Source organism: Anarhichas minor, unplaced genomic scaffold (genome assembly GCF_050575085.1).
Source record: "Anarhichas minor isolate MPS153535 unplaced genomic scaffold, ASM5057508v1 ptg000028l, whole genome shotgun sequence".
Taxonomy (NCBI): Eukaryota; Metazoa; Chordata; class Actinopteri; order Perciformes; family Anarhichadidae; genus Anarhichas; species Anarhichas minor.
The window spans coordinates 13,902,471-13,929,852 of NW_027466474.1; the positions used below are offsets into that span (position 1 = coordinate 13,902,471).

At 44.3% G+C, this 27,382-nt stretch overlaps 1 protein-coding gene across 2 annotated transcripts in view; it reads left to right on the forward strand.

The window, feature by feature from the left end:
- tenm2a (teneurin transmembrane protein 2a) overlaps positions 1-27,382 on the forward strand; it is a 214,957-nt gene that overhangs the window by 38,648 nt on the left and 148,927 nt on the right. Inside the window, exon 2 of one of the 2 annotated variants that reach the window (XM_076103209.1) lies at positions 12,730-13,089. In XM_076103209.1, coding sequence (XP_075959324.1) covers positions 12,864-13,089 — 226 coding nt within the window. In that variant the 5' untranslated portion in view covers positions 12,730-12,863. Of the gene's footprint in view, positions 1-12,685; positions 13,090-27,382 lie in introns of those variants that run through there. The other variant, XM_076103210.1, reaches the window with a different exon arrangement.

The window sequence follows — 27,382 nt, forward strand, 5'->3', positions numbered from 1 at the left end:
TCACTTTGATTTAAGGTTTGGTGGAGGCCAGGCAGAACTGAATATCACATAAGAAAACCCAAGGGTCCAACGGAGACCGAACTGAAAACCAGGACTTAAATAGCAACTGATCTGTCCAGATGATGGAGTGCAGGTGGGGAGATGGGAAGCTCAGGTGAAGGGAACGAGGTGATCGTGGCAGGTGAAAGGGCCGGGTGCTGATTGGCTGGGAAAGGACTTAACGAGGCTGGTTCAGAGAGGGTGTGCAGATGGGTGAAGGAGGTAAAGGTAGCACAGGAACACAGAGAACTACAACTCAGTCCGGTCTACAAAAAGTCACCGCAAGCTCCTCTTCTCCAACTGAAAATGAACTGCAGCAGCCAGTCCACATGTCGGAGGGTGTTCTGCTGAATACAAGCGCGCTTCAACGTGTTGGGAAGCTCAGACACACATGTACTCATGTAAATGCGACTTGAATACCAATTTCATAGATAGTGATAATAAATTGCCACTAATACGCATAAACTGTTAAACAGTTGTTGATTGAGAATGACATGCATTGCACGAGTCACTTTTTCAAACTAAGTTTTCAAGTATTCGGTGAAACACTTGAGCTTCGCATCTACTGAATGAGTTGGATTTATTTAGTGCCAATCGTTGCTTTTGCTGGATGGTTGTGTTGAAAGGTTACCATGACCACAGTGACGTTGGTGGTAAACCTTTACCGTACTTGTTGTCAGTTTTATTCATTGGTTTATGGTGGAATGTCTCAATTCATTGGCCTGAAATTTGCTACACACATTCATATCCCCCTTTACAAGTATATTTGTGATCCTGTCCCTTTTCATCCTGCGCCCTCATCAGGTCAAAAATTTAATTAATTCAAAATAATGCAATTTATGATTAAAAAAAAAAAAGCTTGGAGAACTAATTGACATCATCAGGCTCAGCTGTACTTTAGACCCTGTTGAAGTGATCTACTGTGCAGCACAAGGTCTAAAGTGTCCAACGCTACTTTTGCTACTTAAACGGCGCATTATCTGGCGCAACATTTTTTCAAGGCTAAACTCCAACAAAAGGGATAGAAACAGAATATTTTGTGAGATTAAAAACATGTGATTTTGAAATCAGATCATACGAGTCGGAAGCCACCAACGTAATCTCATTCTCCAAATTTTAGAATACTAATGTTTTATTGGTAACTGTGGAGATAAAAACAACAACATTCAGCATTCAAATATTTATTTACAATTTGAATGTCACAGTTATGAATGAGACTTCGAAGCTTCCAACTATTCAGTACAGCCCAAGATGAGTTCCATATTCTGTTACTGATTAGAAGTATATATATATATACTCTATATATACTCTATATATACTCTATGTATATACAGTGGGTATGGAAAGTATTCAGACCCCTTTCAATTTTTCACTCTTTGTTTCATTGCAGCCATTTGCTAAAATCAAAAAAGTTCATTTTATTTCTCATTAATGTACACTCAGCACCCCATCTTGACAGAAAAAAACAGAAATGTAGAAATTTTTGCAAATTTATTAAAAAAGAAAAACTGAAATATCACATGGTCATAAGTATTCAGACCCTTTGCTGTGACACTCATATTTAACTCACATGCTGTCTATTTCTTCTGATCCTCCTTGAGATGGTTCTACTCCTTCATTGGAGTCCAGTTGTGTTTAATTAAACTGATTGGACTTGATTAGGAAAGGCACACACCTGTCTATATAAGACCTTACAGCTCACAGTGCATGTCACAGCAAATGAGAATCATGAGGTCGAAGGAACTGCCCAAGGAGCGCAGAGACAGAATTGTGGCAAGGCACATATCTGGCCAAGGTTACAAAAGAATTTCTGCAGCACTCAAGGTTCCTAAGAGCAAAGTGGCCTCCATAATCCTTAAATGGAAGAAGTTTGGGACGACCAGAACTCTTCCTAGACCTGGCCGTCCAGCCAAACTGAGCAATCGTGGAAGAAGAGCCTTGGTGAGAGAGGTAAAGAAGAACCCAAAGATCACTGTGGCTGAGCTCCAGAGATGCAGTAGGGAGATGGGAGAAAGTTCCACAAAGTCAACTATCACTGCAGCCCTCCACCAGTCGGGGCTTTATGGCAGAGTGGCCCGACAGAAGCCTCTCCTCAGTGCAAGACATATGAAAGCCCGCATAGAGTTTGCCAAAAAACACATGAAGGACTCCCAGACTATGAGAAATAAGATTCTCTGGTCTGATGAGACCAAGATTGAACTTTTTGGCGTTAATTCTAAGCGGTATGTGTGGAGAAAACCAGGCACTGCTCATCACCTGCCCAATACAATCCCAACAGTGAAACATGGTGGTGGCAGCATCATGCTATTGGGGTGTTTTTCAGCTGCAGGGATAGGACGACTGCTGCAATTGAAGGAAAGATGAATGCGGCCAAGTACAGAGATATCCTGGAAGAAAACCTCTTCCAGAGTGCTCTGGACCTCAGACTGGGCCGAAGGTTCACCTTCCAACAAGACAATGACCCTAAGCACACAGCTAAAATAACAAAGGAGTGGCTTCGGAACAACTCTGTGACCATTCTTGACTGGCCCAGCCAGAGCCCTGACCTAAACCTAATTGAGCATCTCTGGCGAGACCTGAAAATGGCTGTCCACCAACGTTCACCATCCAACCTGACGGAACTGGAGAGGATCTGCAAGGAAGAATGGCAGAGGATCCCCAAATCCAGGTGTGAAAAACTTGTTGCATCATTCCCAAGAAGACTCATGGCTGTAGCTCAAAAGGGTGCTTCTACTCAATACTGAGCAAAGGGTCTGAATACTTATGACCATGTGATATTTCAGTTTTTCTTTTTTAATAAATTTGCAAAAATTTCTACATTTCAGTTTTTTCTGTCAAGATGGGGTGCTGAGTGTACATTAATGAGAAATAAAATGAACTTTTTTGATTTTAGCAAATGGCTGCAATGAAACAAAGAGTGAAAAATCTAAAGGGGTCTGAATACTTTCCGTACCCAATGTATATACAGAACCACTGGGCCTACAGCCTCACAGGGCAGCCTAGCGTGGCTGTATACTTGATATTCTTGTCTGCGCCATAAACGTTTGCTACCTGCGTGGTCTTGCATTTACCATCCTGCAAAAATAGAATTTTCTTTTTTTTTCACACGTTCATGAAAGCACACAAACACACACACAGACACAAAAGCACTACATCCTGGAGACATCCCTTCTTCTCGACATGTTGCCATGGTGTTTAAATCCCCGGTTTTCCTTTTTATTACAGTACACAAACTTTTGAGTGCTTTGAGCTATTTTTACTCTTTTGCCAAAAAAAAAACAACTCACGCTAAAGCCGATGCAGGCTTCATGGCTAAATGCCATATTCAAGCTTGTTGGGATTCTGACGGCATAAATGACATGTTGTGTGATGCAGTCAGCTACTGTAATATGTTTCAGACCAGCTTATTTAGAATCCACTCAGCTTTCCTTTTTCTCTAACATCATGAATAAAGTTACCCTCTCCATCTATGGAGGATGTTGAAGAAAAAAAACGCCCCCTGCACTAGTTCACCGCAGCTTGTTTGTGATCTACCTGCACATGGCTGGCAATCCCCCCCCCCCCCCAAAGAAAACCCCATCTCTCCCCCTATTTGACATTTCAGCCTGAGGAAACGACTCCTCTCTGGCATTTGTTCACTGCTCCAGGGTTGCACAGCCCCTATAGATGCTGCCATTTACACTTTGTAACGTGTGCGTTAGCGCTACACTTTCCTGTTTAGTTAGCTGACTTTCCTCTAAAGACACAAAATGGCAATAAAAAAGCCCCAGTGCCCCACAGCATTTTACCTCTGCATAACAGTTATAGCGTGCACGTGGACAGACACACAAACACACACACACGCTCGCACGCAGGCGGTGCATGTTGTACAGTAAGAGCCAGCCAAAGCCCTCAGTGTGTCACCTCTGTCATAGTGTTAATTAGACAGTGTCACCGTCTGTCCCCAGTGACATTTATTGCACATTTGAATATTTTACCCAGACAGATGGTAAGAATGTCAAGGCGTGACACTGAGTTATTAAGCCCTAGTCCTCTCCCTCGGCAACAGAATGCAGGGCTTGTCAGCACTCGGTTGTTTTAATAACTCACCGGCGGTAAAGTTTGCCCCGACGCTCTGCGCTGCAGCTAGGTCCTAGGGCAGAGGTGAGGGAGCACGCACGCACTGCGCGGAATCGGCGGACGAGCAGGAATTCCCCCACTGAATAAAAGAACAGGCGGCGTGGCTCCGTTATCCATCTGCGGACCGCCAGGCTTTTCTATATCGCGCGGTTACGTGCTCCATAACCTTAGAATACGATGTCACGACATGGCCAGATCTTTCCCGCGCTCGCTCTCGCTCTCTCTCTCTCTCTCTCTCTCTCTCTCTCTCTCTCTCTCTCTCTCTCTCTCTCTCTCTCTCTCTCACATACTGCACAGCGGACTCATTTGCATTGCGGGACATCCAGCCTTCTCGTGTTGAAATGCTACTCCATCCAAATAAAATGCCATCTGGCACACACGTTCTTTCCCCAGTCAAAGTGTAGCCACATGCTAGCTTTCAAAGGCTAGCAACACGTGGCTAGCATTTCACCTTGAGACAGGATACCGAGATGGCGGACCAGACATTTGTACTGTGGTTAATGACAAATGATCAATGTTGACTTGAGCTATTTTATACATTTGGCGAGGTCATGAACTGAACTGCAATCACAAAAAAGTGGGTAAGCTGTTTCTGCTCATGGCTGAAATAACACTATGGTATAGGCAAAGTTCTGCTGGCATGGTGTGTTGGATCCTCACCAGCTGATGATCAAACCATGGCAGATTGCGGAGCAGAAGCTGTGGCAATGATCCCTGTTGGGGAAGACTTGTACTAACATGGAGGTGAATGTCTGTGAGGTGACCATATTAAACTGTCTATCAGGCTATATGGGGATGTCACTCAGAACGCAACTTGCAAGTGCTCGCAAAGATGATTCAAGATGTTTCCCAACAACTCTAGAAATGCCCATGCTGGAGCTTTTTGGAATTGTTACGGCTGAGTGGGAACCAAACGACAAACAAAGCTACGGAAACTGAACTTCTATCCTGAAAAGAAAGCAACACAAAAACAAGGAGCTAAAGGAGCTAAACTAGGGTTTTGGAAGAGCTATATGGAGACAAATCAAATACCACAATATTTCTGACCAGATACCTCAATATGGATATTGAAAGAATGGGATTTTTGAGAGAGAGAGAGAGAGAGAGAGAGAGAGAGAGAGAGAGAGAGAGAGAGAATGCAGCCTAACAGGCACTATTTTTTACTCATTCCACTTCTTTTTTTTTATCAGATAAAAAAAGAAAGAACAAGTCTTTCCCGTGAAGTGACAACTCAGTAAACCCAGTAAGTGTGTGAAAGGAGCCAGAAAATAAACTGAGCCCACCTGTCAACATTATTGGATGCAACATTTCCTAAACAGACTTGCTTTCACATTAAGATTGCAGTGTTAAATTAGCATTAACAACTGAGTGAACTCATCTAAGCTCTGATTTTTTTTTTTTTTTTTTTTTTGTTGTTGCTGCATTATTTATTGTCCATATTGAGGAGAAACTGATTGAAATTGTGATTGGAACTGTGTAGAGAACACAGAGAGAATGAAAAGTTGTTCTCATAGCTGTGACGTCAGTCTAAATTGGGACTCACCTGATCCGCACACATCGAACACTCTCCTGGTGTTGCAACATGGATGTGAAGGTGCTTCAATGCAGATACATATTTGTTTGTGCTTAACTTAGTGTTTTCCACTGCTACTGTGTAACAAAATCCATCTCCTCTGTTAATAAACCAGGTTTGCTTATTCCGGTTATACCCCCCCTGTCGCCGCGTCTCATTCCCACAGCTCATTCTCATCTTGTCCGTCATTTCTCCTGCGCGTTTTTGAGCCCTGTGTAATTACCCAGTTTGTTTGCACCTTGGCTCCAACCGCCTGTCTCGTCAGCAGCCAGCTCGCGTCAGTCTTTGGCAAAAAAAAAAAAAGAAATACGGGCGTGACGGGCAAGAGCATGCGACAGCGCTAGCGCGTTTTTCTCCTGCACACGTGTGCGCTCGCCACCCTGAGCCCACTCTGGAAGACATGGAGAGACAGAGAGAGGGACCTTGTCGTCTCTAATCCCTTTGTTTTGAGTCAGATTAGAGCTTTGCGAGGCGTTTGCGAGGCCTGCAGAATGTGGATTTAAGGATTAGTCTAATAAACAGAGGCTCTGTGGCACTCTGCAGCCCAGTGTGGAGATTACACAGGCACCGAGAGCAGGGGGGGGGGGGGGGGGGGAGAGCATTGTCCCCTCCCCACCCACCCTTCCTTTCAAACCCTGACAAATGACAGGACGATAGGAGAAGAAACATACAGTGGAGGAGAAAACAGAAGGCGGGTGAGCCCTCTTCACAGTTCCCCGATCAGTGAGGCGACGTTCATCCATCTCGTTCTCCACAACCCGGGAGTCACACATGCAGACCTCGGGTAACTTTTATCCCGCACTCTCGCGCGGCCTCAACAATTCTTCACAATTACCGCGTTGAGCCCGGCTCATCACGGGGGAACGTTCAACCTCCTTCTCATTCGCACCCAGCAGAGCATGCAGAGAAACTAGTATTCGGTGTTAACTCGGAAGTCAGAGGAAAACAATTAGCCCACTAAAAATCTACACTGCTGCAAAAACATGTTCTAACGCACGCAGTAATAGTGTTGACTGCCGAATGTGATTTTATTGTTTGTTTCTGTTCTATTTCGGTACAGCGTGCAAATCAACTTGGCAGGAAAGCTGATAGAACTAGATTCAATTACAGAGAATGTATCTCGCTTTATTTTTGTAAGTGACCTTATTGTTGCGTGGCGGTGCGGTGGAGAGTCGGCCCTAATTTGTAAAGTCTACCACTGACTTGTTGTGTGCTCACTCGCTAATGAGGGGTTCCACAAAATCGGAGCTATGAGCGTCACCGCGTTTAGACGTCGGCGTCGTGCTCATATGAAAGCCCCCCCACCCACAAAAAAAATGACTTTACTGAATCAATATCACCACAATGTCAGCGACCAACGAGCGTTCCAACTTGTACTCATGCAAACACAAATAATGACACAGCGAGCGAACGCCACGACCCATCACACTTTAATAAGCAAGGGAATGTATTTATTTTTTCGTCCTATTTTGGCTAAAAGAGGTGTTTGAGGTAATGAGGCGAGGTGTGTGGGGGAGAGAGAGAGAGAGAGAGAGTGATGAAACGTTTCCTGTCCCGAGCGCCCCTCAGCTGTTGGCTGGCGGATCATCTTGGATCCAGAACGGACCGCGGTTTCCAGTTGAACTGGAGCCACGGAAGCAGCGGCTCCCGGGCCCGTCCCTTTTGCCTTGTGCGTGTATATATGTGTGCGCGCGCGCGTGCGTGCGTGCGTGTACGCCGCCCGAGATGGAAGACATGATTAATGACTCTTCACGGTGAGGAGCCTCTCAGTCAGAGCCCAGTCCAAAGCTCACAGAAGCCAGGCTTGTATGTGTGTGTGTGTGTGTGTGTGTGTGTGTGTGTGTGTGTTAGAGAGAGACTGATAGAGGTCATGGTGCGTTTATGGACGTGGACACATGCAGGAATGTTCCTGCAATATGAGCTGTTAACATGTGATGCACACACACACAAACACACACACACACACACACACACACACACACACTTCCATCTCATAACAGGAAGTAATCAGGATGCCCAGCCATTCTTCGCCTACATTTGCAACACATCTATACAGCTTAAATATGTCATCCATACTGTAAAATTTAAAGCACATTAGCGATACATAATGAGCTATTTGTCCCAAAAGCTGTAAATTACCATACAGTGTTTAAAGTAATTACATTGATAATGCACACTCAGAAAAGTATTTACTGGCGAAAAATAAGTAATTAATCATAAGAATAATACGGATTTCCACTTTAATATACAAGTATATTATGCTCCGGAGGGGAATCTGAGATTGTAATATGAGGCTTTGATGAACTGTATGATATCTGGGTTTGTAGTAGGACGCTCGTCCTGAAATCATGATGCACGCTCGTCTTTTGTAAATGAGCACGAGTCTGATACGACGCTTCATTTTCCCACCTTTCATTCTCACGCAACCTCTCTTTGCCCCCCCCCCAACAAACTGCGTAAACAACTTAATTTGAGCAGCAAAAAAAAAAACAGCAGAAAATTGAGAGCAACATGCTTTATAGACACAATTTTGTCTTTTGTGATAACATGGCCTTGTGTTTTCAATTGGGCGTATTTTGCTTTAAATTCCTTTCAAATAAAAAAAAAATGAAAGAGTGAGTGAGAGAGAGAGGAAAGGAAAAAAGCCAACAAATGAAGAACTGTTGACAAAGAGTGTTGGAAGAGTGGATTCATTTTCTGATGGAAAAGCTCCATGCTGTTTTTTATCAGGCTTTTAGTCACCAGTCTTGTTGGATGATTGTTGCCTTTGGTTTGGTTCCAATTGAATTAAACGAGCCAGATAATGACTGCTTCACGGGCTCTTTCAATCCAACCGTAAGATACGATCAGATAGGAATTACTGTGGCTATAACCGGGTGCAAAAACATATGCGTTCGCATTCGCCGCAGGTCTTTAAAGAGACACGCCTATTGTACAAATACAGGTATAGATTTACACAGGGAGCCGTATGAATTAGTCCAATGACACAAGGATTGGCAAATATTGAAGTTGCAGTTTTTCAATTGTAAGGATTTACAATTGAAAATTGATTTACTGCTTTTCTATGTCTAATAAACTGAACATCTTTGGGGTTTAGCAGGAAATGCATTGTGACCGTTTTTATACACCAAAGTATTAGTGATCCATTATTTGAGGAAATCATCTGCATGTGAATGGATAACAATTATTATTCGAAGCCTTAAAAGTATACACATAGCGCTGTATACTGAAATATATACTGTACGCAATAAAACCTCTAAACTCTGTGGCATAGTTTTATCTGGAGTGTAACAATATATTCTATCAATAAATGTCAGTAAATGTCAGGACAGTTTGTAGCTTTTACAGAGTAAACATGCCCTTGTTGAGCCTCCTCCTAGATCGCCACAGTAGGAGTCATCTGGACAGGAAGCCTCCCACAGCGTGATGGCCCTTAACAGCATCTCCTCGAGCACTCTCACACACACACACACACACAAACACACACACCGCCTCCCTGCTTATTGGTTTGATAAATGAGATGGCTGGATGGAATCTTTGCAGCTAATTGTCTTTGGGTATCCAGCCAATGCGAATGTAAGCATTGCAAATGCAGTGAAATAACATGCGCAGCCGAGGCCGGGTCGATTGCGATCGGCGCGTTCCCAGAGCCGTCTGTCGTCTCTGCGGCGCTTTCTTCAAGGCACATGACGCAACAGAGCACATATTACCTGAGGCAGTTTCAAACCGTAAATGCACTAATGCAGCTACTGCTGGAACGCTGATGACCCACTGCCGGCTTTAATAACAATATATATTTTTACCGACTGAATGATTTTCTCCATAAAACTTATTGTGACACAATGTGTCAGATATATTTAGTTTGTGACACGTTATGAAAACTAGATGCTTATTTTCCATGTGGAAGAAAGACTCTTGAAGCATGATTACACATTAGATGTGTAAAAAAAAGAAGAAAAAAAAGATGTTTCTTATCATAACAACTGTGTTTACAAAGTTGATACTCTTCGTTATTTGGACTCTGCTCCTTCAGGGTGAATGGGAATCCATCTTGTCTGATGCTCGCTAATCCATTGATGTCATTAGCTTCCTAATAACTGGGTGTGATTTCTAGTTACAGTGGTTTTACACTGTGTCATTTTCCTTTTTTCTTTTCCTTTTCCCGAGCTCTTATTTGCAGAGAAAAGGCCATTATCTCTATCAAACGTCACCTCTGTAATTGCGAAAATGAATCCCCCCCCCCCCCCCTGTTGCCTTCCAATTACATTTCTCATTCTGCCTGGATTTCATGGTCACTTCACGGTCGTGTGCGTGTCTCTTTTCTCCTTCACCTGACCCCCCCCCCCCCCCCCCCCCCCCCCCTTTTGTCGACTGTCAAGGAATCGCTGCTACTTGCAGGCCCGAGTGGGTCCTGGCCAAGGTTTGCATATATTCGTGTTTGTATACGAATGTCCTGAAATCGTGGTCTGCGACCAGTCAGAACTACAATGAGTCATTATACTTCTGATGAATGAGATCGGGGAGGGTTAGACAGAGTTACTCACCGGAGTAAGTAACAAAAGAATTTGCCGTGTGTGTGTGTGTGTGTGTGAAGGTGTGTGCTTCTGCGACCTTGAGGAAAACACCCACGTATGTTAAGATGTGATTGATATACGGTTGAGATCTGGTGATTGACCCCCTAGGCTTTCTCCTCCTAATCCATTTATCTCTCATTCTGTGTCCTTTCTCCTGCTACTCAACTAGAATCCACCTGCAAACTGCTCCTCAAGTCCTTCTACTGTGTTTGCCACGTTCAAACCTTTTAGACCCTCGGAAGTCTAAAGACGCGGCGGCACTTCACCGCAACGTTTACTCAATGTTTCTATTGATTTCTAAACGGTTAACTGTGTGTCACTATACCACTATACTGTACCATACACACTGACTTGGCAGAGTTTGGCACTGCTCTATCACAGCTGATCAATACCACTCTCATTTCAGTGCATTCAAGTCAGAGCCAGGAGTGTATTAGCCTAGCTTAGCATTAGGACTGGTAGAAGAATACTGTCCTGACGTCACCTCTGAGCTAGCCGCTGTTCCACCAGCTCCTGTAACAATCTCTCACTCAGCAAGGAGCCAGGCTACCTTTTTTTCCCCTTTTCTTCCTCCGGTCTTCATGCTAAGCTAGGCTAATAGCCACCCCTGTGTTTAACGCACCAGACAAAGGGCGGTATGTAACCTTTTGAAAGCGTTTGAGATCGCTTTCCCAACATAATAATCCTAATAATAATCCGAACCGCACCCGTCAGACGAGTACACGACACTCACAAAGCCCCATCACTCGCATAGCGCCGGTCAGAATGTCCCCAACTCTGCCGAGCCAGTAGCCCTCCCTGTTTCCACATCCTCCATTCAAGGTACAAACACATTACGGTTGAACTCCTAATAGCCTGCTGATGGATGTCGGAGCATAATGAGCTCTTTATGAGACTTAATACCTACTGTTAATCAATGGACATAGCAGGGCACTTTTCGATGCTACCTTCTAAGCATTTTAAAATGAGCCCTCATTGAATAGATTGACTCGCATTTTGTTTCCTGCTCTCCCTTTTTTTCTCCCTGCTCATTCTTCCTCCCTCCCAGCATGCAATTAGTTACATCACATGCTCTGAATAAGGCTATTTCTTTAGAAATGCCCCGCTCTGATATCAATGCATACCGTCCAGACTAGAGAGATGCTTTTGATGGAAATGCGATGCTACGTCTGTAATGCAGTGGGTGGACCAGACTTTCCTTGGCCCGAAGCAATAGAAACACGGATGACCTATTTATTAGCATAAATATCCCATACAGGCAGCTGCTGGAAGCGTTCCCGTCAATTACTGCTGGTTGTTGTATTGTTGTACTTTGATCTTTAGCTGCTAATGTAATGCGCTGCTCAAGGCCGCTGCGCTGGTATCATGCTGTATTAGCATCATAATCGTGTGTGTAATCTGCATTCACAAGTATAATATTTGAATGGATTAGAAGTGGGCTGCATGTGTGATGCAATAGCTATAGCAACGGTTAGCTCAGGCGTAAAGCACAGAGAAGGTGATGTGACGACGCCTGCGTTTCGCCGCTCTACAAGTCGTGCCACAAGCTGAGTCAGGGGCCGGGAAACGCTGTTATCTCAGCACCTCCATGCTGCATATGTGCATTTCAGTTTGTTTCTGGGTGTTTGTGACGTGTGTGTGAGTGTGTGTGTCTGTGTGTCTGTGCTTGTGTGTCTGGCTGTGTTTGATTATCCCTTACAGCCTCTAAGGGAGCGGGATTCATTCTCACTCTGATAATGAGGGAGAGACTAGCAATGCCCTCAAGTCATTTCTCCTCTTCTTCCATCCTTCCTGTTGCATCCGGCTGCTTTTCTTTTTTCTTTTTTTTCTCGTCCTCTACCTTTCATCCAGCCGTCTCCCTTCCCATCGTTCCGCCCGTCTTTCCTCTCGTCTTTCCTCTCGTCTTTCCTCTCGTCTTTCCCTGCTCCTCTGCCTTTTTTCGTGACATCATTGTGTGTCTGCTCTCATGCGTCGCTGACATCAGTTTTAAGATGACTGGACGGTGTTTGAGACACTTTCTTGTTTTTGTGTCATAGATTTAAATGCCGGCCCCCGACCATTTTTCATCAGCCCGGTCGATGCTTGCCGATCTCTGTGGACCGCGCCGCTGGCAGCTCTGTTTCTCCCCACAATAGCCTTACTTATCCCGCATCAATACTCCGATGTGTTGTGTATTGTCCCCGGTTGCTCGAAAATGTCCATCCGCTGCGCTACCCTCTTACCTAACTTTCCTTGTAGATTCTCCGGGGAGTGCGAAGCAAGAGTGAGTCACAGCAGTGCATCCATTAAATTCATACCAACCTTTCACTTTCTTTTCCACTCTCTCCAACCCTCCCTCTCCCTCTCCCTCTCCCTCTCTCTCTCTCTCTCTCTCTCTCTCTCTCTCTCTCTCTCTCTCTCTCTCTCTCTATCACTGTTTTCCAGGTGACTGAAGTGGAGATTGACATTACGGAGGCTCGCTAGGAGGCCCCTCCATCTTCCCCCCTCCTCCCCACCATCACCTTCTCCTCCTCCTCCTTCTCTTCCTAACCACATCTCTTCGCCCACCCAACCTCGGCATGGATTTGAAGGACCGCAGGCACCGCTCCCTCACCAGGGGTCGCGGCCCCAAAGACGCCCAGTACAACACCTCCTCCCTGGACACGGACGAGTGCCGCGTGCCCACCCAGAAGTCCTACAGCTCCAGCGAGACGCTCAAGGCGTTCGACCACGAGCAGAGGCTGCACTACGGCGGCTGTGTGACGGACCTGGTTCACCACGAGGCCGACGAGTACTCCAGGCAAGGTGAGTCTGCGGAGCAAAAAGGCTTTGTTACACTTCAGTTTTTGGGGCTTGATCCACACCGTGCTGGACAGGAGACTGTACTGTTTTTGGAAACAACACTTTTTGTATGGAATAAATATTTAAAAAAATTAAAAGCAGTAAATCCTTACAATTAAAAATTAAAATGCAATAGAGGCCCAAATAGAGGAAGTTAGCTGTGTCCCCCTACCTCCCATTTTGGTGCTTAGCTAAGCTAGCAGCTTGCTTCATATTTAACTTACAGACATGAGAGTGATATCACATTTCTCTTCTTCCATGAAGCATAGAAGAGAAAACAAAGGAGTTCATGAGATATCATATGGTTCAAGGGGTAAAAATCATGTCCTGTCCAGCTGGTACGGTTGAGCCCAGCATAGCGCAACAGTTTTAGAGCCCTCCCTGTCCTGTTATGTGATTCCTAAACATCTGCTGTCACACATGCGACAAACGGTAAACGTAGAGGTTTTTTTACCGCTGCATACTACTTTCAGCCACTGCGTGTTTCTTGCGAGGCCTCGGTGGCAAGCTGGTAATGTAATCAGATGGTGTAAATGCTTGCACTTTGCAGCACAGGACCAAAGCAGACCTTTAGCACCGGGAAGCCTGTCATAATATAACTTCTGTATCCCCTGGGGAGTGAGTTAACCGAAAGGCCGATAGGTCATCTCTAAAGGGGTGGGCCCGCCCTTATAGGCATGTCTTTAAAGCTGTGTGTGTGTGTTGCACACGTGTGTGTGTTGCACAGGGACATGAAACAGGCAGTATTGATCCCCGGCTGGTGAGAGAAGTCAGACTCAATGGGATTGATCTGTGCTAAGCTCTGTTTTCTCTGCATGGACACAGACAGGGGAGGAAGAGAGCTCAACACACTAATGCAGAGGAGAGAACAATAACAGTCCAAAAATCGCCCCCTCAGAAAGAAAGAAATGGAGAGTCATTGATGGTATTTTTCCAAATAGAACTTCTTCATTATAGTAACTTCACAAGGTAGACCCATTGTCTGACTGTGCGCGGGGTTTCAAAGAGTAAGAGAAAATGGATCAATCCGGCATTACTCTAAAAGAAGAAAATGTTTCAAGGCGCACAGAGAAAGCGTATCTTGTTCAAGCGGTAGAAAATGGAGGATTGATTGGCGGGAACGCGTGGAAGACTGGAAGTCAGTGGAGTGTGCGCCGTCCGGACACACTCCACTGCTGCAGCGAGCTGACCTCACACCAGGCGATAGCTGGTCAATACCACAGTCCTCCGAAGCCTATCAGCTCCCTCGAAAGCCCAGAGCCACAGATGCATCGTGGGAAGTGTGGTCACAGGAGACCAACAGTGTTGCAGCACCATATGGACTGTGACACCATGGGAGGAGGAGGAGGAGGGAGAGAAGCAGCAGATGAATGTGACGAGTTTTCTTCTTCTTTCAACCAGATATTTTTGCAACTTGTACTTGAGAGAGTTGAGGGATTGAAACAATGTGTTCTCCCATTAGAGCAGCTTGTAGTTTACAGGCAAGATGGTCGGAGTAGACACCTTTTTTTTGTCTTCATCCGTGACTATACAAAATTGGACGTAGGGGAGACGGAGTCCTGATAACGTCCTTGTGCTTTACTGAATAGCCAGCAAACTGTTTGAAGGGGAGGTTTGATATCCGAACTGACCTGCGATATTAGTAATTCATGCGCTGGTGGGGCCACACTAGAAAATATGATTAACTTTGATTAAATTATAATGATGTTGTTCGTTGGCGTTTCCGCATCTCGCTGGGAAGTTTTGAGGTCATCCCGAGCTCTTCTCAGGAAGTAATATTGCTTTGGCGGTTATGTGCAGCACAAACAATTCACAGGTCCGCAGCGTGTTGATGCGTATTGACTCGTCCTTATACGGCTGTCATATGTGAGACTGAAAAAAGGGGTAAGTCGTGCACAGGTGGGACTAAAGCACCCAGGGAGCGTTGTGCACTCACATGAACTCAAACGAGCTGTTGCTGAGTTAGTGGCTTATTGACTCGCCTGCAGCAAAGCTCGTATTCCAGAGACATTTATTCTTGATGATTTTGAGCTGATTTTCTATGCTCAGGCTTCATTATCCTGCACATGTGCAAGTGCAAATGAAGGCACGATGTACATTCTTGCAGGTCAATTTTTTTTGCCGGCTGTTTTGGTCATTCTGAAAGATCATTTGAATTGAGTTGTGCCGTGCTAATTATTCGGAGCATGGCAGATGTCCTCAGGCTATGCCAAATCACAGATTCTGGGATGTGATTTTTGCACTCTAAGAACATTTTTCGTTAATTATCAAAACCATCTTTTCCATTATACAAACAGGCTTTATAATAATAATAGGTATATTTCTACTTTTGCTACTATCTAAAAATCTTAGAGAAATAATGACTTTTCCCCACTATATTTCTAGATGTGCACTGAAGTCCTGCTGCAGCTTACTTTAGTTATACTGTAGTCTGGCTCCAAAGCTATCATTGCCTGTTGAAATAACTTACTTACTGCACATCATTATGCATGAAAAGCTTCACTGGAATTTCAGTGTTTCCTCAAGCGTGAATTCAACTTAAAAAAGGAACATCATCTCCCTTTGGAACCGTATTCGGAGTGTTTTTGGACTCTTTTTGGGATGCTGTGTATTTGTGTTTTGCTGCTCTGTGCCTCCCGGGCAAGAAACATTTTCTGTGGACTTACCTCCCAGTCCATTAGGAGCTGATGTTAATGAACTTTATTCAGGCCCGCCTCACGTCTACAAGCGGCTAATGTATTCTCCTTCATCCAACATATTTGTCTTGCTCCAACAATTTTGACTTTCTTGGCCAAATTGTGGTCCAAGTCTGTTACGTCTGCATTTAGAGAGACGACAGACTTATTCTACCTCTGATTTTTATACAGTTCAGGGTTAAAGTACTCCAGTGTGATGTTATTTGGTTGCTTGATTGGTCGACTGAGCCCACACCTCAGATTTGTCCATTAAATCAAATACGTCTGGGGTTGTGCCCAATGACAGCTGTTACCCCCCGTTAGAGAAACAATTGACCCTTCGCTAAGCCCCATCCCCCGCTGCTCTACTCCATGAAACTGTAAGAGCTATCATGGAGCCCACACTGCCACTAACTGCACTTATTTTTGGAATAGACGTAAAAGCGATTTCGGAGAGAAGCAGACAGAAGGGTCTACACCAGGGGTCCCCAAATGGCAGACCGCGGTCTGGATCCGGACCCAGACGCCGATAGATGGTTCGGAAATTATGCATATTACGCAATTAGTTTATACTTTAACCGGCGCATCTTATTCAGCCGTTACAGCACTTGTTCAGCGGTGCAGGAAACACACCGACCAATGCGTTGTAAATCACATCAGGTGATGCAGCTCAGCCAATCAAATATGAGTATTCTGACATGTTTCCTGACTCGAGCGAGGTTTACACACACGCCGTGACACACGGGGCTGAGACGAGGAAATAGAAAGAAGAGCAGGAATATTGCGCTAATCGAAGAAGTTATCTCACACGACGTTCTCCGAAAAGAGAAACGTGTTCAGAGAGAATAGAATTTATAAGCAAGAATGAACAGACTCTTATGTTAATTCTTCCCACAGGCAGTTAAAACCAGCATGTCTCATACGTTATTGATAAAAGCGGCAAATGAAGCGCACTACGAGACAAAGAACAACTCTTTTGAACAAACGTACCCTCTCACATCTGAAATGAAGACACAGAAAATAAACCTAAGAGCCCAAAATGATCAGAATCATAACACATGAATTCACTGACCAACAATGATGTAAACAGAGAGAATAGAGCTAAACAAGTGGTTTAATAACCACACAAAGTCCATGCACAAACATTTCTCTTTTTAGATGACAAAAATATAATATTGTGGCTTTTTGATTGACATCACTTCACACCTGAATGAACTGAATTTAAAGCTGCAGGACAATTCAGTGAAATAAATTTTTCTCAAATGAAGTACTTTATTTTAAAGATGCACATTTTTGAAAAGCTTTCTGTTATGTCAGTTATTCTTTAATCCAGCCCTTATTTTACTTGAAATGAGAAGAACATTTATTTATGTATTTCTATGTATTATTTATAATCCATCCAGTTAAATTTGAAAACTGAGAATAATAATTGTTAAAATATAAGTACTTTCTTTATTTGATTTGACGGTTGTTGACTACACAGAGACGTTGTTACTACTACTAGGCTTCTTGAATATATTTATATATATATATGGCACTAAATAGCGCGAGTTAGATATTATTGTAATGTTTCGAACCTTTGCCCGAGGAGATTTTCTCAATCTGGACCTTTTGGAATTTTAGTTGAAGACCCCTGGTCTACACTATGCATTTGACGGATTTGTCCAGGTTGTCAAACTGATTCAGCAGCGAAAACGGGTTAAAAAGCTAAAGATAGAAGCTAAAGCCCACAAATCACAGTATAAAAGTGGACCACTACATCACTCATCGAGACTGAAGACAATGAAATAATGGAACTACACCGGCCCTGTAAAATCGGGTATATCTTTAACCACTCTGACGTCAAAAAGCGAAAAGCAGCATTGTACATTTAGTATACATTCAGTAGCTAGCGTAGCGACGTGCTAATGCTTGTGAGTGATGTGCTAACGTAATCTGCTAATGTTAGTGCCACCGATTTTTACGTAACATTAGAGAAACATATATATAAATATATGTATTTTATATATATATGCTGATTCATTAAAATGACTCCTCCCTCACAACTAATTAATACAGTGTCAGGCTGAATTAAGAGAAGCTTATATTGTAATATCATGTTGAAATCCCTATTTCAAATTACACAGCCAGGCTGTATTTGACGTTTCTGAACATAACAGGAAAATTTCGAGTAAATCCTTTATTTTTTTTTTGCAGTTTGTTCTCCGTATTTGAACACTAGCTGTCCCAAATGGCTCCTTGCAGATTTTTGATAAAGCGGGTTTGCTTGTGTTTTCCAGCAGACCCCCTGCTTTCATTGGATCTCAACTCCACTGTTTCCCCCATTACACCGTTATTACCTAGTCTGCTTGGATAAGCACAGCCAAACAACGCATTTCTCTCCTCACCATAACACGCAGCAGCGTGGAAAGCTCATTACAAGTGTTCACTATTTAACACCACAAAGCAACATATTTGCAAACATCACCGAGCCCAATAATGGTACGAGCCTCACTCTCAAATAACCAGAAATATCAGGGAGCGCCTTTCCTGCATGTTTGCTTTATGTCACATTTAAAAGTCTCAGTTTCATGTCATATTTTTTTGGGCTGGCTCGTTTGTGCCGAATATGCAGGAATCCACCGCTCAACAAATAATCCCGTGACTCACATACAAACCAATCATGCCAGGCTGAGCAGCGTGCAGAGGCCCACTACACTTCCCTCCCTCCTGCTGCAGTCTCTCTTTGTTCGTCTGCACCTCTTTCACCCTTCTGTCTCTGATCTTTGCACCCATACTTTGCATCTACTTGCCTTTTCTCGCACTCCTTCTCTGCGGCTCCTACTCGGCTCATCCCAGGGGTGTGTCGTCCCCGCAGGTCCACCTCTAGACAGGCAGGCATCATCACAGCCACCGCGGCCCCTAGAAGCTTTGACCTTTCCTTTTTTTAGAAGGATCTAAATGAGCCCCTCTACATTCTGCTCTGCTGCTTTGCCCCCGGAGGACGGGGAAACCATGGAGAGAATACACCACCCACCTGCCCGCCTCACTGCCTGGACAACACTTAACATCATTTGCTGTCCTAACCTAATTTTGTCTCCAAATCTCTCACTGTCCTGTCACTTTCTTTTATGTCCCTTTGTGCTCTTCTGTCCCACCTTTCATACCCGCTTTCTCGACCTCGGTCTTCTCTTTCGCCCTTGCTGTTCCCGTAGTGTTGCTTTACATTTGTTATGCTGAGGCCCTCGCTGCAGCTCCGAGAATGAGCACACCGTGTGTTGGTTTTTGTGTTTTGATTCCACACTGGGCTTTGCCCGCCATAGGAGCTCTATAGACTTGACCTCTTATCGTCACAATTGCACTGAGATGAGTAATAACATAATCAGGCTTACATGCAGTGTCACGGCGGCGTTAACCGCATTCATTGCATTCCCTTTTTTCTCCGTTGACTTTGATGTGACGAGTGACTGCAGTAGCCAATGATTGCTTTGTCCAAAAAGTCTGCCAAAGTCTGCCACTCGTATCCTGGCATGATTGCCTCCGCTGCCTCTATTCAAGACCGAATGGCAAGAAAAATGCACTGCTGGGTGGTCGGTGGGAGCCTGTGTGCCAGAGAAAGGAAATAGGAAGAGAATGGACATTCCCAGTAAAATCAACGTAGCACGATAGTCAGATCGGCGGCTATTTGTATGCGTACCGTTGCAATCGCGGTCATTGTAACGGACTAACTTCCGTAGAAACATGACAGACTTTCTTCTAGTCACGGACTTACTGAAGTGTGGTTTTGCAGTAACTAAAACGTTGCAGTGTAGTAGTAATGTTACCAAGCATAGAGAGCCAGAGTACTTCCAAGTATCTGCAAGAACAGCAGCAGCAGCCTCTCAGAATGTGTGTAGGCCTCTTCAGCAAGATTCAAGCACTAACTAATGTGATTTCTCACTTTAGATCACTTTTTAGCAAGAAGGGTGTGTTCACTGCAAACTTCCTTTGCACGCTTAATTCCATTAAGTCAAACTGCATTGGTACAGGAGGAAACTCCCACGATTGCGGACACTCTGGGTTTGATTCATGGTCGTGGTAGTCCAGTGAGCACAGCCGTCTGCAGTTGCCGGCGGGAAGCCAATGCGGGTGTTTGTCCTTGTTGCTTCGCCTGGTCGCTTCCTCTGCTCAGCCAGGGCACCCGCACAATGTCGAATTAGGGGGAATAGTGTGCACCTACCGCGTGTTACGCCTCCTGGTGAAGCTCATTGCTTGCAGCGGCTGGTGGCACCATGTGTCACAGAAGTAGTAGTGTGTCTGCAGCCCTCCACAGGCATGTGACGAGGACTGCAGTGCATTGGGATTTGGACATTCGAAGTTGGGAGGAATATAGGGAAGTAAAAAAAGAAAAATCCACATGAATAAGAAAATACATCATGTTCGTTCGGATGATTCTGTTTGTGAATGCATGGCGTCCATTGGGTCACAGTCAACCTGGACCGAAGACAGAACAAAGCAGCTGCACGCTATTAAAAATAAATGGCGAGATTAAATGCAATTCTTCCTCCGATCCCTCTTTATCTTTGTCTTCTCCCTGGCGTTCCGCGCCTCTGCCAGCTGCTGACACTCAAAAGCATCCCGCGTCTGCGGCAACAGAGAGCCGAGGAGTCGCTGAAGAATATCCTGGGGCCGACTCCTCCAATCCTCAGCGCGCTCCCTCTCACCCCAGCCCCGTAATCGCTCTTGCGGCTTTTTTGTGCATGGCCCCTACGCATGCAAGGGAGGTCTTTTAAAGGGCGACATAACTTCAAGTAACATCTGGTCCAGCATTTTTGCACTCGCAGACACACACTCAGGCTACTGTACATATCAAAAAGATCCCAGTTTGCAGGCCGACCTTGGCTCTTTTCCCTGCATCTTGGAGGAGCCTGTAAGAAAAAAGCGTTTGCTTGTGAAAGAGCGAGTGAGTGACTAATAGTTGTTTTTGGGCAGAAGTAAAACGACTGGCAGTAAGTACAGGTCTGTCAGACCAGAGCACGCATCAGCGTAGTTTGTCAAATCCTGCCCGGCCGATGAAAGCGCTAGCTATTAACACCGTTGCTGGCAGAGGTGCACGCACACGCGTGTAAACACTGGGTAACAAATGAGACGAATAATAGGAGGAGGCTGGGGGAAATGTATGCTGAAGGGTGCCAGATATTTAGCACCGACGCTGCCCCCTCAATCGTGCACGTGCGCGCGCCGCACACACGCACGTAACGGGTTACAAACGAGACAATTAATTGACGGAGTCCGAGGAAATGCACTCCGGCATCTGCAATTTTCTGAGAATAAAAATCATTCATCAGACAACGTACTGTGGGTTTTGTGAGAGTTGAGTTAATCTATGTTTACAATGTAACGACCCTCTTTGACTCGGCTTTGGCAGCTTTTGATAAATGAGGCAGATTGTAAATGTCAGCGATATCAAGTGTTGTTGTTTTTTTGGGGTTTTATTTCCCCCAGCCCAGTCACTTACTTCCCCGGCTGTAATTAAACATGTTCCCCAGCCACTTTATTTAAATGTGTACGTGTGTGTACGTGTGTTTGCGCGAGTGGATGTATGACACACTGCTTGCACACGCGTAATGGTTAGACGCCGGCGATGTCCTTGCTTTAGTGGAGAGAAAAAAAAATCAAAGCAATGCAAATGATTTGCTTTCCAGCTGCCGCATCACGATAGCATTACCATGCAGATGAACTCGCACGAAGAGTGATGCGATAGATCCGGGGAGAAATGGTGGACGTGAGAAGGTGGAAGAATTCCATAGATATGTAGGCGGTGTGCTGTAATGATATACATAAATAACAAAGAGTGCCTCAACACAGAGTGGCTTTTCCTCCTCCGATAAGTCATATAACAAGACTACTTGGTATGGAAATGATTTGTGCTTATACCTAGGCCCAAATGTGCCCCTCAACGTCGATTAGTTTCTCCGTGATTCGGTCACATATTTATATCATAATTATGATTTTTGTTTTGCCTGTTAACCAGCAGCAGGTTTTCCTCTTTTGTCTGCCAGGAGGGATTAAATGTTTGCCGAGGGTGAAGCCAAGGTCTATCTGCGGCATGTCTACGGACTGTGCCACAGGCTAGCTAGCTAGATTGGAACTTTGGTTTCACCTCAGCCAACAGTCACTCCGGGGCAGACCCGCTGCTGCTGCTGGGTAACCCCTAAGGTTTGCGTAAGGAACGCTATGTGACCAAATGATCCGACTTCACACTTCACAAAGAACCACTCAAAAGTTCAGTTCACACAGATTCAAATGAAGTAGTTCACGTTCACAATTCACAGTTACGAATTTTGAACTGAGTTCACGACCCCAAAGAACAAACTAGTTCACTTTAATTTCTTCTGTGTGTGATGTGAAGGGTGTGATGCTATGGTGTTTAATTATTTTCTAATATTTTCAGCATCCGACCGCTCACCGCCAGGCTCGGGGACAGATTCACAACACAGGCCATAAGACGTTTAAACTCTTGAGCTCATCACTGTGAAACTTCACCATTATAATGTAACTTTACCGCCATATACTTTACATTTTATACTATATTTACTGTATTTGATCTACACTTACATTATAGCCCTTCATTTGAACTTGCGCCATTTTATGTCTGAGATTTTAATTTTGCTTTTACTTGTGAGGTTTTCACATTGTTGAAGGGAGCCTGAGATTCAAGCTTTCCATTGCCAACCACTGATCGTTGTAATTGCTCTACATATGATGGTAAAGATCTGGGAACTACAAAAGGATATTGCTTGCAGCTCGCCGCTTTAAATCCCTTTTGTAAACGCCTCATACGTAGCATCGTTTTTTTTACATTTAACATCAATTAAGTTTTCGTTAATAGAACAAATTGAGATATGCCGGTGAAATTTGGTGCAGCCTATGTGTTGCTTTAGGCCCAAGTATTCCAGTGCCCCCGGGTCAGATCTGTAGATGGCGCGGTGAAGCAGCGTCTTTTAAGATACAGCCAGTAGGACTCGCCAAAGTAAGACATGTTCCAGTCCTAAAGAAGGCAGGTTTTTGATGGGCTAGAATAGCAACGAGAGGAAGACCAACATGAAAATAAAACCCCGCCTTTACCTTCTTATTAAAGCCATGCTTTGATGATGCATAACCAGAGATAGAGAATTCTCTGTGAATCCCAGAATAACATTCTCATATCTCATTTCCCGTTGTATTAAATAACATATAGAGACGTGTTATTCAGAATGTCCTACATCAACTTATACTCACGCACATGTTCATATATAATATAAAATCTAATGACTTCTTACTGAACACTGAAAAATATCCACATATACTGTAGCTCAACAGTGCAGCACTGGGGTTTCAATTGGCAATAATACAGTGTCTGCATTTACTTAAAGGCTGGGGTTTTTCAGCATTCGTGACAATACTTCATTTCAAAAGTGACTCCTTAGTAGATGTAGAGCGGAGTATCCCCGTGTCAGAAGCAACGGCGAGGCATGTGTCCCAGGCTGGTCGACCTGCTCGTCCATGAGAGGTGTTTCCTTGCTTAGCGCTACACCTCTCAGTTACAAGGCCTCCTCCAGAGTGCTCTGTGTCGTGTCACGTCCTGTCGTGTCCTGTCCAACCCAGGCATGACATTTGTCGCCACCTATTTCTGGCCTCCTCATTAGGAGAGGCGCAAGGGCCCCCCTTGGCTCAGGCGGGAGCCAAACGAACGGATGTCATCTGGGAGGTGTCGAAAGTGTTTGACCATGACGCTCCTATTCGGGCATATCTGTTAGGTCGCTGCTGCCCCGCTAATGGCGGGCGTTAATGACACGCCACGTGCATATTGGATATGTACACACACGTGCGTGTGTGTGTGTAGGAAATGGATTGTCGATAATCAACGGCGAGCCCTACGAGGCTGAATGTCGGGGTGCCCCGTCATCCTGTCACGACATGTCAGTCAATGTTGAACATATCTCTGCTACTGCCGCTCACTCACTACGTAGAGCGAGGAGCTCTTCGGGAGGCAACACACGAGTTGTAAAGAAGATGTAACGGCGCCGTTTAATGAAACGCTAAATAAATTAACATCCCGATTCAAATCTGATCACACAGTGATTTCACCGTTTCCAAGCACACAACGTGATTTTCTTCTTTTCTTTCTTTTTTTTTCAACAGCCGTACCTTGACTCTCCGACATGCCCATTATGATAAATGGATGTGTCAGTGTTTGAAGTGATAGTGTGCGTGCTAACGCTTTGTTTACTTGTTGAAGCATAAATGCACATATTTAGTTTGCAGATGTCAAGATGAAACATTTTAATCTTGACAGCGTCGTCTGCTGCAAACCACTTTGTTTTTTAATCCCGGCAAAGAGGAGTGACGAATAATCTCCCTTTTGAAGGATGAAGCCGTTTATCTGATGGTCATGAGAGTGATGGCTGAGATAAGATGTTTAGCCAAAGACAACAGAAAGACTTCTACAGTAATACCCGTAAACCCTTTAATACGACAAATAAGGGCTTACAGGTTGATTAGAGAGAGGGAAGAACACACAGAAAACAATCTTTTTAATCATTATTATTATTATAAGGATTATTGTTGTTGGTCTTAAAAGCTAACAAACCCATTACATGTTTGACCATATGAGTTACTGACATTTTATATTTGCGAGAATATTAGAACTGAGAATTCTGCAGAAACTCCAATAGTATAACAACCCTTTTTAAACTGTTGAAATGCTTTATTTCTATGATATCTGTCTAAGGCATATGCATTGTGGCTACGGTTAGGGAAACATAGTAGTTATAGCAAATGAACTGGAACTACTAAGTGGTTACGCGTAGGCAACTAAAACCCAAAGTTAAAGCTCCATTTGTTTTTTTCCCACTCTGGGGCAGCGGAGCAAGCTGTAAACATTGACATATTATGGCCTCAATATGTTACGTTCAAGATGTTCAAAATGTTACGATGAAGATGTAAACAAACTGCCTACTCGCAACCTTAGCATTCACGGTCAAGTCAGCTTTGTTTTGGTCTTCACCCGTCCTGAGGGACATTATCTGTCTCTGCAGAATCGTCCAATATGAACGTACGTACATGAACAAGCCCGGCCGTGTTTCCACTTGTGATTGAAATACTTCTACTTAAAGAGAGAGAAATAAGAATTTGGGGTGTAAAAAAATACTTATTATCATGGAAACCCTGATTAGTGAAGACGTTCATTCTCCGCTGCTGCGATGTGTGTGTGTGTGTGTGTGTGAGAGAGTAATAACAGCGTGTGTGATAATAATTACTGCACAGCGACCTCATAAACTCCACTCTCACTCTCACAGACAACCGTGACCTTTAACATTGACCTTTGTGTGAACAGGACAGACGACTCTGTTTTGTGTCTTATCACCCAGGTGTCTGTCTGAGTTCCTTCTCTCCGTCGTTTTCTTTTTTTCCCTCCGTCACTCTCCCCCCTGCAGACACTGTTGACCATGACCCAGGATTTCATCACTCCTCACCACCTCCTCTCCCCTTTTTCATCATCTTATGCCTCACTCTCTGTTTTACTCTCTATTTTTTCCCCCTTATCAACTCCCATTGGTCTCCCCTTTCACACAGCGTAGCCTGCGGATCGTCCTTCATTGCTTCGACAGACAACGAATATTATGACCAATGTCTTTCAAAACTCGTGAAATCACATGTTTTCTCACTCAAAACTCCAGCCGCTGTCTCTGGACCGTGTCCGCGGTACATTTTGCACGTGTTTACATCCTTTATTCTCTTCTAATTTCTTGCTATCTGCACAAAGAGGGGAGCACTTGATTTACATAAGCATGGGCAGAGATGTACAAGTGTCTGGTGGAGGATGAATAGTGGCAGTGAGAGTGAGAGGAGAACATGTCTGTGTGTGTGTGTGTGTGTGTGTGTGTGTGTGAGTGAGAGAGAGACGAGATGACAGAGAGGAAGGCCATCTGTACTGTAGTCTCCAATGAGCTTAGAGCTTGCCATTATCCCTGTATCGCCAGTCGACGTCCTTTACACACAGCGTGTAATTTAGTTTTTGTATTCCAGCGAGATAAGATAAGGCAAAATAAGACTTTATTGATCCCCAAGTAATAGCAGTGCGGGGGTAAAGAGGTACAAAATACTGAACCGTTTCAATGAAATACATAAAAAACTAAATGATCAAAGTAAAGAGTGGTACATGTTAAATATTTTTGGTAGATTTATAGCATTTCCGATATGAGATTCTGTTCCATTTTTCCTGCGTGTGAAGTTTTGAAATAGTGAGGTCTACTAACATGAAATATGTGTGACAATAAAAAAAAAAAAAGGTACTATTCCCCATCTTGTCTTCAGTTTTACAATCCAACTCTCCTTCGCTGTCCGTTATTTTTTAATAGAGCACTGAGCAGCTCAATGATTTTTTTTTAAATGCGTTTCGTCTCGTGCTGAGCGACTCGGAGGGGAAACAGCGCGGCAGGTTATGGGAGACGCAGGAGAGCAACTGGAGTTGGGATTTGATCGCAGGAGAGCGGGAATAAAGTTGGGTCCTAACAACTAAATATATTGTCTCTACTTTGTCCTTTCCATCATTTCCCTGATTCTTTCTTCCTCCTGCGTCTGTCGAAACATTTCTTCACTTATAGGCTCTCCATTATTGGGAGGGAATTTAAATGTATATTGTATTGCTCCGTAATTCACAGAAAAGAAAACGCAAAAGAGAAATTCATTTGTTCAGGGATACTAAAGTGCTGCGCAGATGACTTCTGAATTGGATGCAAATGAAAATGGAAAAATATTTTTTTAAATGACACATTTTGCCTGCTATTAGCCACACATTTTCACGCTTTCTTCGCTGTGACAAAGAAAATAAGGCTTTTACTGTTATTAACAGTAATTTCAGCCATTTCAAAGGGATTGCTGGGGGAACCTGCCGTGCCCAGATGCGCGTGCTTCCTGATTTTGATGCGTCCTCCGCCCCGGGAGGAAAATCAGTTCACTAGTTCAGCACTTCAGGACAAATCAGAAATTGTTTGGAGCTGCCAGCTTGCTCAAAAGCTGAAAATCGCATGTCCAAGGGTGGCCCTCAGTGCAAACTATCGGGTCTGGAAAAAGCAACATAATTGCACACTTTTTGCCCATTTCATATCCTGTACAGAATTACATGGTGGGGGAGGGGAAAGGCAACCAGCATAATGCAGAGTCCTGCTGCCTATACTTTGCCTGTCAAACTGCTAACAAGCACAAATGATTTTTTAATGATAGGCCCCTCTATCCCACAAAGCTGTCTACCCACAAACGCTCATTCCCGTCCACACACACACACACACACACACACACACACACCGCAACGTTGCAAGCGTTCGTTCGCTCCCACACACATATCCATAATGAGTTTTATCAAGGGAAGTACATGCGGTTTTAATGGATCACTGCAAATGCCATTCCCACTCACAGTGTTGTACTCCGGTTCCAACGAGATGCTTCTCTATCCCCTGTGTCACTTCTTTTTTTTTTTTTCGAGACGCATGAATACTCTAAATTATGACGCATGGCAGGTACAGGAAACCGAAGTCCCTGCTGAGCTGAGAAACAAGTGGAACTGCAGCCATAACCACGTA